This window comes from Podarcis muralis, chromosome 12, assembly GCF_964188315.1.
Source record: "Podarcis muralis chromosome 12, rPodMur119.hap1.1, whole genome shotgun sequence".
Classification (NCBI taxonomy): Eukaryota; Metazoa; Chordata; class Lepidosauria; order Squamata; family Lacertidae; genus Podarcis; species Podarcis muralis.
In genome coordinates, this window is record NC_135666.1 from 57178743 (window position 1) to 57192096 (window position 13354).

At 42.9% G+C, this 13354-nt stretch overlaps 1 protein-coding gene across 2 annotated transcripts in view; it reads left to right on the plus strand.

Annotated features, from left to right (window-relative positions):
- Window positions 1-9521: 9521 nt before the first annotated feature.
- Window positions 9522-13354, plus strand: part of ANLN (anillin, actin binding protein) — a 31847-nt gene continuing 28014 nt past the window's right edge. For both annotated transcript variants that reach the window (XM_028749935.2, XM_028749936.2), the window contains exon 1: window positions 9522-9666. In XM_028749935.2, the coding sequence (XP_028605768.2) occupies window positions 9649-9666 (18 nt within the window). In that variant the 5' untranslated portion in view covers window positions 9522-9648. The remainder of the gene's footprint in view (window positions 9667-13354) is intronic.

Here is a 13354-nt window from a genome sequence, read left to right on the forward strand (position 1 = left end):
TTCTGAGCCTAAAGCTAGCTTTCCATTCCTCCTAATAATTATTGTTCCTAATTTTCATTTTCCTTTCTTTTGATGGTATTGTATGTCCTCCTCCCTTTGCTTTAGCAATCTGTTAAGAGAGTAAGCCCCATCGAATTCAGTGGAACTTACTTCTTGGTAGACAAACATAGAAATGCAGTGATAAAACCTCACCCCCATCTTACAACAGAGTCTTTGTCTCTAGGAACAATATTTGCTACAGATGCCTAGGACGAAATTTTACTTACCGGAGCACAATAAGGCTAGTTCACCAAATTAATATAACACTCTTGCAGGAGCAGTATTTTCTGGAATACATGAAGTCCAGAATTGCAGAGATACATTCTATTCCTCTCTGCTTTTTTACCTGTTAAATTAGCAAACCTTGTATTTAAAACTATTATTTTGAATACAAGTTCTTTTTCTTCTTCCCGAGTTCCTCCTTTGTGTTTATTTTGCATTTACTGAAATATTAGACCAGACCTAGGATTGCCATTTTTGGGAACAGGCTCAAAGTCCTCATTATTTCTCTACCGGTTGACTTGAAGGTCTTCTAAAGTGTTACCGGCTGGCTAGTTTCTGACCATGTATCTTAACTGACACTCTCTCTACCTGCTTTTCTAGAACACTGCGTTGAAGCTTCTATGATGTCATGTTGTGACTTCATCCTACCACATCCTATCACTTGAGTCACAATAATTCTCCTTTTTTTTTTAAACTGCCAAATGGCCTTACTAAACCAACACTACTGAAAACACTGGAATGTGTTTGGCAAATAGATTCTAAGAGAAACAAACTAACACAGAAGAAATTAGCCAGCATGTCTTTGAATTCTATCCCGTCTTCGGGAATTCTAAAACTGGCCAACGAAAACCCAGGCTATATTTAAAGTTTCAGATGTGAACCATTGTATTTAAAAAGGCTGTTGAAGAATGTAAGTAAAGAGAAGGATTGCAATATCTTTTCTCCCCTGCCTTTTGCAGAGACACACAAGACAAACTTCTGATATAATTGCCACTTTCCCTGCTCTCTTACAGGGGCTCAGTACTTTTTGTAGAAGAAGAATGTGCAAAAGTTGAAAAGGATAGTTTTCTCCACCATATATTAATGGGAAAGCTATGCCAACTTAAGTTTTCATACAACTGTTATGTTATGTTATGTTATCATTAGTGCATATAATTACAGTGCTTGTCTACGGATTTCTTTATGTGTATGTGTACAAATACGGAAAAATTCAGAGACAGGTGAAACAAAGATGGAGTTTACCTTCCATGTTCATAAAGGATATCTGAATTGATTCAAATAATAGAAAATGTTCATCCTTTCAACTTTATCATTTTGGCTTCAGTTCAGCTACAGTTACTTATTTTGAAATATGAAAAAGGATATTGTTTCAATGCCTTCTGGTGTAAACATGTCATTATTGCATTAATGGTTTTGAGTATAATAAAGAATCACATTATGACGTAGCTATTTCATATTTTTTATTATTGTGTTACACTCTGCAAAATTTGTACACTTTTTTGGTGCATTTGCAAAGAAAGGAACCCACTAACATATCATCAAATAAAAAGTCAGCTCAGAATGTACATTCGTAAGGTTATGGGTCAGGAAAAAGGAACATATTTCAACTTTAGAGCAGCGTTAACTCTTGAGTAATTTCCCAGGACACACACACAAGTGGTGAATGGAGGAAGAAACAAAGGTGGGCAGAAGTATGAATGGAAATACTGCATTACCTTTGTATAGCAGGGTAGTTTATACATACACTCACAAATTTTCAGACCTTCCTCTTTGAAAGCTGGATACACTCTGAAAGCGAGGATTCTCTAAATGCCAGAGAGACTGTGTCATGCGACTTATAATATATCATGACTTGCATTTTACTCACCCTGGTTGCTGGGAGAATAGAGCCACGTCACAAGGCTTTTATGTAAACCTAGACTAGGTGCAGCTGATAGCTTTTCTCAGACTTGAAAGCAACATTGTAGAGCTATCCTTGCCCATTGTAAAGACATTAATTATTTCTGTCCTGATAGTCTCTTCGATCAGAATGCCTTTGCAAGCTTCTTAGAGCTTCAAGCAGAACTCTGCAAACTAAGTATGACCATCACTTCCAAAAGAGACATGTGCATACTGCATATATACATTGAGGCGATTGTCTTTCCATCTGCGGAGGCACTCCCGCAATGATCAACACTTTCCCATGCCTTTGATAGTTTATGGAACTTTATTTAAGCATTACAATAATAACACACCTGTTTTTTAGTGGGAGCAAATGGCTCATGTTCACATATCAGTGTTCACACAGCCCATTAAAAAGTGTGTGTAAAGAATTAATAGTAAAGGTAAAGGGACCCCTGACCATTAGGTCCAGCCGCGGCCGACTCTGGGGTTGCGGTGCTCATCTCGTTTTACTGGCTGAGGGAGCCGGTGTACAGCTTCCGGGTCATGTGGCCAGCATTGAAGGGAGAGGGAAGGGTTGCTTTCTATATGCTCTCTATACCTTGTACCTAAGAAGGATTTTCTATATTCTCTGTACCTTGGATCTAAGTAAATTTCTGGGCTAATTTGATTTCTGCAAAAGAGGCCCCTCGCTTTCCTATTTTAGGAATGCAAGGTCAGCTAGCAGCTAGCAAAAGATAACCAGACCTGCAAAAGAGGCCCCTCGCTTTCCTATTTTAGGAATGCAAGATAAGAAAGACACATATGAAGGAGACGGGAGGAGGGGATGCAGGACGCTTAGCCAGCGAGGGGGCTGCTTAGAGGGCTAGCAATATAGACATGCCATATAAAGAAATAAGTTGAAAACTTTCCAGCTGATTGGGGAAGTTTCTGGAGGGCGATTGGGGGAGGAGGGAGGGAGCTTTCTCAAGGTATAAGAAAGTCTGCAGAGGCGTATTTCTGGGCAGCCAGTCTTCCAGAAGTTATTCTGCTGGCTGTCTCTGTGCACAGAGAATAAACTGCTTTCCTCCAAAGAAGAATCTTTCCTGGTGCTTTCTTTTGCTCTCTCTCTGGATCTGGGGACGCGGGCTAACGATTCCCTGGCATGGACTAGGCTCAGCCTACAGCATGACTAAGCCGCTTCTGGCGAACCAGAGCAGCACACGGAAACGCCGTTTACCTTCCCACCAGAGCGGTCCCTATTTATCTACTTGCACTTTGACGTGCTTTCGAACTGCTAGGTTGGCAGGAGCAGGGACCGAGCAACGGGAGCTCGCCCCGTAGCAGGGATTCAAACCGCCGACCTTCTGATCGGCAAATCCTAGGCTCTGTGGTTTAACCCACAGCGCCACCCGTGTCTCCAAAGAATTAATAGACCATGTCTATTTGGAATCTTTTTCAAGACATTTTGAGAACCTCTTAGGGTTATAAGATAGCACACAGGCATTCTAAATAAATAATAAATAGGTTTATCCCTCTCCAAAAAGTGCTGCGTTCAAGAACACTTAAAAAAAAAACTCTTTCCCACTTTCTATATGCTTGTGTGAGTGTGCGCACGAAACTGACAGCTTGAAATCCAGCCTTGCTGATTTCCCCCCACTACTCTGACTTGAATGGGATGTGAGGAAATGTCCGTCATGAAGCAGACAATCAAGTGCACACTGCTCTCCCCCGGCTCTTGTTCTGTTATTTTATTTGCAGGGAGATGCCCCAGTAGCGGGAAGAGGGGGGACCTTGCTCCTGTCGCTTCACAGAAACAATTGTCTGCATTGTTTGCACATAGCTGCTCTTCTTATGTTTCTTCCTTGTGGAACATGTTAATATGCACAACATGAAACATGACCTCTTCCAAAATGTATGCACTCCTGATCAAGTGATTGCATTGATGCCTCCCACCTCCACCATCCCCAAGATTATATAAAGAATGCTTTTTGGCAGCTTCATATCCCTGAATGACTCCACTGCATTGGAGAGCCAAGGTCAAGTGGAGCCATTCAGACACTGAACTGATTGTGAGAGTAGACCGTTATAGAACTGAAAGGCACATTCCCATGATTAATCTGTGTGACCTACACTGGCAAAGCTCTATGAATGCAAATTTAGATACATAAATCATCATAATTTGATTAAAGGGGAGGAAAACAGATGTGCAATGCTGTTTTAGAAATGGCACTATATTGTTTCTGGTTGAACCATGAATGCATGCCAAGTAAAGTCAGCAAAATTTATTTTGATGAATGACAAAGAATGGAAAGCAAAATTTTATACCTCAGCAAGTAGTTTTTTTGTCTCCCGCAGCACTAGCCTTTTATCTAATGAATGGTAAATCAATAGAGAGTCAATACAACTGTACCTTGGTTTTCAAACAGCCTAGTTCTCGAATGTTTTGGCTCCTGGACGATCGAAACCCGGAAGTGACTGTTCCAGTTTTCGAACGTTATTTTGGAAGCCGAATGTCTGACAGGGCTTTTGCAGCTTCCGATTGGCTACAGCAGCTTCCTGCAGCCAATCGGAAGCTACAATTTGGTTTTTGAACATTTTGAAAGTCGAAAGGACTTCTGGAACGGATTCTGTTTGACTTCCAAGGTACGACTGTACAGAGATCTTTGTAAAATGGCTATGGATCTTTGTAAAATGGCTATGGAGTCCAGCAGAAGTAAGCCTCGTTCAGACCTCTTTAAAAGGACGAGTTAGGGCACCGAGGGCTCATTTTATCGCCTACTGTGAAAGTCAGGGTTTCTACGGCCAAACGTTGCAGGGGGCAATTTGCTGGTGTTTGACGTCGATGTCGGGTTTTGGGCAAAACATTATTTCCAAGGGAAACAGCTGAGTAACATTGAACATAATACCTGGTCGCGCAGCTAGCTATTCCTAGCAGAATACATTCCTTTTCTTGTGCTTGTGTTATAGATATTTTTGTACCTGAAGAAAAAACAGAAAATGATGGACATTGTTCATTTTTAAAAAATAATGCAAGAGATGGGAGGCAGGAATCTTTACCGCTTACCTTAGGAATCTGTGATGATAAGCAACTGTTTAATGTATTTTCATAAGGTTGATTGAACATGGCATTTTTCTCTCCTTTTTTCTTTTTCTTTCTTTGTCCTATATTCAGATTTCTCTAATGGCTTCAAGAACAGGGTTGCACTGTCAGAGAAACCATGGAGGTTTCTGCAGTTACAATCTGTCTTGAAGGCCATAATTTGTTTTTTTTAAAATAATATTTATTAATTTTTCAACAATTTAAACACCTAATTTGGACTGTGGTTTCCTCAAGCATCACCCGCCCCATTTGCACCCAAAGGATCCCGGGAACTGCAGTTTGTTAAGGGTGCTGAGAGGCGTTAGGTGACGACGATTTCCTCTCACAGAGCTAGAGTTCCCAACAGGCAAAAACAGCCCTCTTTTAAACAGGCCTTTCACTGATTGACATGCAATGCTCTTTTAAAATGTGTCAGGGGGAATTATGGGGTTCTTTTTATTTTGATGACGTATTTTGTGTTTTTATATTGTGATTTTATGTGGTGGGTTTTTCCCCCAAAATTTTTTTATTAAAGATTTATTAGTTTACAAAAACACGTACCCTGTCTCTTTTTTCAAGTTGTGTTTTCTACAGATCAGTTTCATTTGTTGTGAGACATTAGTGTGGCATATGATTTTATGTTGTGAACCCTCCTGAGGCCTGCAGGCGCAGGGCGGTATACAAATTTAATTAATGCGGGATTTAGTCCCAAGTAAACAGGTTGGGATCTCCTTCATGGATCACTGCCTTGCCGTGGCGAAGGGGCTTGAATAACTCAGAGAAGCTATGAGCTATGCTGTGCAGGGCCACCCAAGATGGACAGGTCATAGTGGAGAGTTTTGACCAAACGTGATCCACCTGGAGCAGGAACTGGCAAGCCACTCCAGTATCCCTGCCAAGAAAACTCCATGGACAAAGACAACAGGCATATAAAAGTTATGACGCTGGAAGATGAGCCCCTCAGGTCGGAAGGTGTCCAACATGCTACTGGGGAAGAGCGGAGGACAAGTACAAGTAGATCCAGAGCTGATGAAGCGGCTGGGCCAAAGCCGAAAGGACGCTCAGTTGCGGATATGCCTGGAAGCGAAAGGAAAGTCCAATGCTGTAAAGAAAAATATTGCATAGGAACCTGGAATGTAAGAACCATGAACCTGGGTAAGTTGGATGTGGTCAAAAATGAGATGGCAAGAATAAATATTGACATCTTGGGCATCAGTGAACTAAAATGGACGGGAATGGGCGAATTCAGTTCGGATGACTATCATATCTACTACTGTGGACAAGAAACCCGTAAAAGAAATGGAGTGGCCCTCATAGTCAACAAAAGAGTGGTGAAAGCTGTATTGGGATGCAATCTCAAAAATGATAGAATGATCTCGATACGAATCCAAGGCAGACCTTTTAACATCACAGTAATCCAAGTTTATGCACCAACTACTGGTGCTGAAGAAACTGAAATTGACCAATTCTATGAAGACTTACAAGACCTTATAGAAGTGACACCAAAGAAGGATGTTCTGCTCATAATAGGGGATTGGAATGCTAAAGTAGGGAGTCAAGAGATAAAAGGAACAACTGGCAAGTTTGGCCTTGGAGTTCAAAACGAAGCAGGGCAAAGGCTAATAGAGTTCTGTCAAGAGAACAAGCTGGTCATCACAAACACTCTTTTCCAACAACACAAGAGACGACTCTACACATGGACATCACCAGATGGGCAGCATCGAAATCAGATTGATTATATTCTCTGCAGCCAAAGATGGAGAAGCTCTATACAGTCAGCAAAAACAAGACCTGGAGCTGACTGTGGCTCAGATCATCAGCTTCTTATAGCAAAATTCAAGCTTAAACTGAAGAAAGTAGGAAAAACCACTGGGCCGGTAAGATACAATCTAAGTCAAATCCCTTATGAATACACAGTGGAAGTGAGGAACAGGTTTAAGGATTTAGATTTGGTGGACAGAGTGCCTGAAGAACTATGGATGGAGGCTCGTAACATTATACAAGAGGCAGCAACTAAAACCATCCCAATGAAAAGGAAATGCAAGAAAGCAAAGTGGCTGTCCAACGAGGCCTTACAAATAGCGGGGGAGAGAAGGCAAGCAAAATGCGAGGGAGATAGTGAAAGATACAGGAAATTGAATGCAGATTTCCAAAGAATAGCAAGGAGAGACAAGAAGGCCTTCTTAAACGAGCAATGCAAAGAAATAGAGGAAAACAATAGAATGGGAAAAACCAGAGATCTGTTCAAGAAAATTGGAGATATGAAAGGAACATTTTGTACAAAGATTTCCATAATAAAAGACAAAAGTGGAAAGCACCTAACAGAAGCAGAAGACATCAAGAAGAGGTGGCAAGAATACACAGAGGAACTATACCAGAAAGAAATTGATGTCTCATATACCCCAGGTAGTGTGGTTGCTGACCTTGAGCCAGACATCCTGGAAAGTGAAGTCAAATGGGCCTTAGAAAGCATCGCTAATAACAAGGCCAGTGGAAGTGATGATATTCCAGCTGAATTATTTAAAATTTTAAAAGATGATGCTGTTAAGGTGCTACACTCAATATGCCAGCAAATTTGGAAAACTCAGCAGTGGCCAGAGGATTGGAGAAGATCAGTCTACATCCCAATCCCAAAGAAGGGAAGTGCCAAAGAATGCTCCAACTACTGCACAATTGCACTTATTTCACACGCTAGCAAGGTTATGCTTAAAATTCTACAAGGAAGGCTCAAGCAGTATGTGGATCGAGAACTCCCAGAAGTGCAAGCTGGATTTAGAAGAGGCAGAGGAACCAGAGACCAAATTGCAAACATGCGCTGGATTATGGAGAAAGCTAGAGAGTTCCAGAAGGACATCTACTTCTGCTTCATTGACTATGCAAAAGCCTTTGACTGTGTCGACCACAGCAAACTATGGTAAGTTCTTAAAGAAATGGGAGTGCCTGATCATATATATATAATATAATCACAGAGTTGGAATAGACCACAAGGGCCATCGAGTCCAACCCCCTGCCAAGCAGGAAACACCATCAGAGCACTCCTGACATATGGTTGTCAAGCCTCTGCTTAAAGACCTCCAAAGAAGGAGACTCCTCATCTGTCTCCTGAGAAATCTCTATGTGGGACAAGAAGCTACAGTTAGAACTGGATATGGAACAACTGACTGGTTCAAAATAGGGAAAGGAGTACGGCAAGGCTGTATATTGTCTCCCTGCTTATTTAACTTATATGCAGAATTCAAGATGCAAAAGGCAGGACTGGATGAATCCCAAGCCGGAATTAAGATCGCTGGAAGAAATATCAACAACCTCAGATATGCAGATGACACAACCTTGATGGCAGAAAGTGAGGAGGAATTAAAGAACCTTTTAATGAGGGTGAAAAAGGAGAGCGCAAAATATGGCCTGAAGCTCAACATCAAAAAAACGAAGATCATGGCCACTGGGCCCATCACCTCCTAGCAAATAGAAGGGGAAGAAATGGAGGCAGTGAGAGATTTTATGTTCTTGGGCTCCATGATCACTGCAGATGGTGACAGCAGCCACGAAATTAAAAGACGCCTGCTTCTTGGGAGAAGGGCAATGACAGGCCTAGACAGCATCTTGAGAAGTAGAGACGTCACCTTGCCAACAAAGGTCCGTATAGTTAAAGCCATGGTTTTCCCAGTAGTGATGTATGGAAGTGAGAGCTGGACCGTAAAGAAGGCTGATCGCCGAAGAATTGATGCTTTTGAATTATGGTGCTGGAGGAGACTCTTGAGAGTCCCATGGACGGCAAGAAGATCAAACGCATCCATTCTTAAGGAAATCAGCCCTGAGTGCTCACTGGAAGGACAGATCGTGAAGCTGAGGCTCCAATACTTTGGCCACCTCATGAGAAGAGAAGACTCCCTGGAAAAGACCCTGATGTTGGGAAAGATTGAGGGCACAAGGAGAAAGGGACGACAGAGGACGAGATGGTGGGATAGTGTTTTCGAGGTTACCAGCATGAGTTTGGCCAAACTGCGGGAGGTAGTGGAGGACAGAGGTGCCTGGCGTGCTCTGGTCCAGGGGGTCACGAAGAGTCGGACATGACTAAACGACTAAACAACAACAACAACAAACAGGTTTAGGCTTGGACTGTGCCTCTCCCTCCTGGAAGGAAACGCGCTTCGTTAGAAAAACAACAACCTTAAATGTCAGTTTCTAAACCTAGACTTGCGAAGAGACGGATAGAGCTTGCAAGGCCTTTTGAACTACGGCTCCCATCACGCCTGACCATTGGCCACGCTCACTGGGGCTGATGGGAGTTGGAGTCCAACGCCGCCAGGCCTGCAACGAAGTTCGTAAAAACAGCCTCGCCTGAATGGCTAACGCTCCCGTCCGTCATCCTCTTCACCCACCCACCCGCTCCCTTCAGGCGGAGCGCGCTGTTTTATTCGGAATAGCGGGGAGGCGGAAATGCGCATGCGTTCTCGGGGAAGTGCCCCTCCCCTCCGCCTACAGTCTCTTGAGAGTTTTAACCTTAGGCGTATTTCGGTCCGGGCGGAGCCGGCGCATGCGCGGTGCGCGCCCCGGCTGTGGCAGGCGCTGAAATTCAAAATTGGGCGGCGGTTTGCCGCCGCGGAGGCTCAAAAGGGAGAGGCTGTTTCGGGAGCCAGACGCGGCGAGGGAGTTCGGTGGCGGAGATGGACCCCTTCACTGAGGTGAGCGGCGCCCGCGGAGGGAGGTAAGGGAGCGGGGCGCCTCGTCCCCTCTCTCTGGGCGCCTCAGCTTTGCCGAGGGGTCTTTTAACTCCCTGGGAGAAGAGGGCAGGAGGCGGGCAAGGCATTCCTCTCCCTCCCGCTTGGCTTTAATTGGGCCCAGGTGGGGGGGTCTTTTTTTTGGGGGGGGGGGTTGCTTTCAAGTCGCTTCGGGTTGCCCTCGGATGGAGGGCGGAATAGAAAGCCAGTCCATCATAATCAGGTGATTAACAGATTTAATAAACCAAATTAAATGTTGGAAAGCGGATTTGATCCTGAAGTATAGAAAGTATAATATAATAACATATAATATATACAGCGAGTAACAAATGTAGTAAATAATAATGAATGTTGGAAAGTGGACTTCGCCCTGGCGGCCCATTTGCTGCGATGCGTCCCTACTCGAGAGTAATAGCATTGGAGTCGTGGCAGCACCTCTGAGTAAACCTAGTTGGTCCCCAACGAGGCTGCCTTTCTGGGCTTGCAAGCCCCCTTGAGCTCAGTTTGGGTTCCTCTCTCCGCCCCTTAGTTAGACCTCTCCGCCCCCGGAAAGTTTTATTGGTTTTAATGCCAAGTCTGTGTGCCTTTTGCCGTTCTCTGCCTGGCCTGGGGCGCGGGGGGCTTTTGGGACACGATATATGTCCCCCTCGGTTAAAGACAAAGTAATGCTTCTGAAACGAATCCCAGTTGTAAAGCTGAAAGTCGACCCCGCAGAAAGTGGCGCTTAGTCAGTGATCTGGCTTAGAGGGTTTGAGGATCTGGTTACTCCTGGGGACCTGGAGCTCTTGGTTGGTTTGTTTGAATCCCTGGCCGTATTCCTTGCTCCGGGTCCTAATACAATAGCCAGCAAAGGAAAAGGGCAAAGCAACATAATTCAAATAACTAACTCCAAGCACGTTGATTTCTCACTTTCTTTCTTTCCAAACTGCCTCTTTTCTCTTGCCGTGACTCAGAGGAGGGAAATGAGACTTAATGGGTGTGGCATTTCCAAAGAGCTGTTCTTTTGCGCTCCTCAGAATGATTGCAGGAATACAGAAGCAAACGATGTCGCTCTCACTTTTTCCTGAATTATTCCAAGAGTTCACTTAAATGCTTCTAAAAGTAACTTAAACATTTGGGAAGTCGATGAGATTCTGGAACTATGTAATCAAGCACAGCCTATTTTTAATGCTTATTTTTTAAAAACGGTAATCTTCTACTAGGTGTCATGTAAAAATACATTTCTGTAAAAAAAACACCTGTTGACCTTTACACGTGTCACATTCAAATGTGGAATGAAATGATATTAGTGTCTGCATACAGAGCATGAAAATTACTCTTTACCACTTAAAAGTGCCCAAAGTATACTAAGTGCTGAATAAATAAAGGTAAGACTGTCTCTGTCTACAGGCTCTTAAACAGAAAGGAAGGTACTGATGCATTATGTTGTCTTTAATTTGAAACAGCTTTACAGTGCAATACTGTGTTTACTCTAAAATAAGTCCCGTGCAGCTTTGTGGGATTTACTTCAAGAAAGTGCATAGGATTGACAGATCTCTAAAATGTCAAAACCTCTGAAATAAAGTCTGTATTGTAAGAAAACCACTTAAGAAATTTGAAACTTTCACAAATTCCTTGTGTTCTTTACTACTTCAAAGCTGTAGTCCTTCTGAAAGTAAGGCTAACAGAACACAGCACAACTTAACTCTGAGTAAATATGTGGAGCACTCTCAAGGTGCCCTCAGCAGCTCGGTGCTAACTGAATTTAAATTATATTTAAGCGGTCTTTCAGCTTACACAATGAGGGGTGTGTCAGAATCGACGGTTATCTTCTTGCTTCTGATGCTGCATTCAAACGTTCGGTTTTTCTCCATAATTGGAAGTGAATGACTTGATGAGACTAGTTCTGAAGAGATCCCCTTTTCAAGTTCTATTAAACAACTTCAGTGTGCTATGTGTTGGAAATCTTCCAGCTGATCCACACCCTTCTTAGAGATGCAGTTGTACTTCTTTTTGAGTTCAGAGCAATCAAACCTGATTTGAATTGTTGATTTAAAATTGTTTGCAGTATTGGATGCTGTGCTAATCTTTAAAGCACCTGGAACTTGAAAAGGAAATTTCACTACTTTTACAACTTCATCTTATTTTTAATAACCATGCCAGTCTTCTGCCAAAAGTCCTCCTTCCAATACAATGGAAAAGGCAGGTTGCTTTGACAGGCAAGCTTTTATTAAAACTTATTGCCTCAAGGAAACCTTATGCTTTTCCCCGTGGGGTTCTCTGATGTGAAGGAAAACAACTCCCAACACATGGAAAAAGTAGTATCTTGATTTCTGCATGCAGTCTTTCTTTACACTTTTGTATTAATGTAGAGAAGTAAAGCAGAATACTTTACACATTTGTAAGCTCTACTTTCTTGTACACATTTTGGAATAATAACTAAATAGTGTTTTTAATTAGCAGGAAACTATTAAAGTCAAATTCAAGAACTGGCTTATGGAGATGGGAATACTGCATTAGAAGATAGAAAAGTGCATTTTTAATTTTTGAATTAATAGTTGGGTTTCATATTCTTCTTGCTTCCTTTGTCTTGGGCATCATCATAATCTACACTGAAGTCCAGTATTGCTTCTATCTACTTGGACCTGAATTCTCATCGCTTGGTTTGCATATTGTATTTAACTCTTGATATTGCAGTGTCAGCAGTTTTCAAATGAAAGCTTTTGACCTTGAATTTTTTCAAGCTCTGTTCCAGATGCCCACTAACTCATAATATTTGTTCCTCCTTGTAATATGGCAATAATGGCCTTTTTTCATAGGGATTTGGTAAGGATTGTAAAGCAGTCTGCACACTATGACTTGAGTTCATGCTTGAAGATATAGTACCGTTGATGCATTCCACTTGTTTATAGGTCTCATTTAGAGTTTGTTAATAATGCACATTTGTGGATAGTTCCCATGATGGCTATTCTCTACAGCTGGAGGCAGTAATGCTTCGGAATACCAGTTGCTGGAAACTACAGGAGGGGAGAGTGTTCTTTTATTTGAATCCTGCTTGCAAGGTTCACACAGGCGTCTCGCACTGTGAGAACAGGATGCTGGACAAGATGGGACATTGGCCTGATCCAGCAGGCTCCTATGTTCTTGTATATCTCTACAGTTCTCCAGATTAGCTGAGAATCGGTATGGGTGCGTGCAAAGATATATCCTATATGCCGCTTCTCTTCTGCCCTGTGTCCCAATTCAGCAGCAGGATGAGTGTGTTCAGGGGTGGAGGTCTGGTGGTAGAAAAGAGACGGAGAAAGTTGTGCCCTTACACGTATCACCATGGACAAACTTTGAATGGAAGGGAAGCAAAAAGGGAGCATTTCTGCATCATATTCTGTCTTCAGTTCTACGCAGTGGTGAAGCTACATGCTCTGACACCAGGGAAGGAGAGCAGATGGGGGCGTTGCATGCTGCCGGCGGGGGCGTGGCCGTGATGGTACCCCCCTCCCCAATGGTGGTGCTCCCCCCCCCCCCGTTCCTCTGCCAGTGGTTCTGCGCTCAACGTGTTGGCCTACTTCTACATGAAGTGTCTAGTCATTTAGACCAAATAATGACACTGCTTCTAGGGTTCTAGCCTGCTGATTTTAGATATTCAGCTCCCAGCAGTTTGGGCTCCACAAGCCAC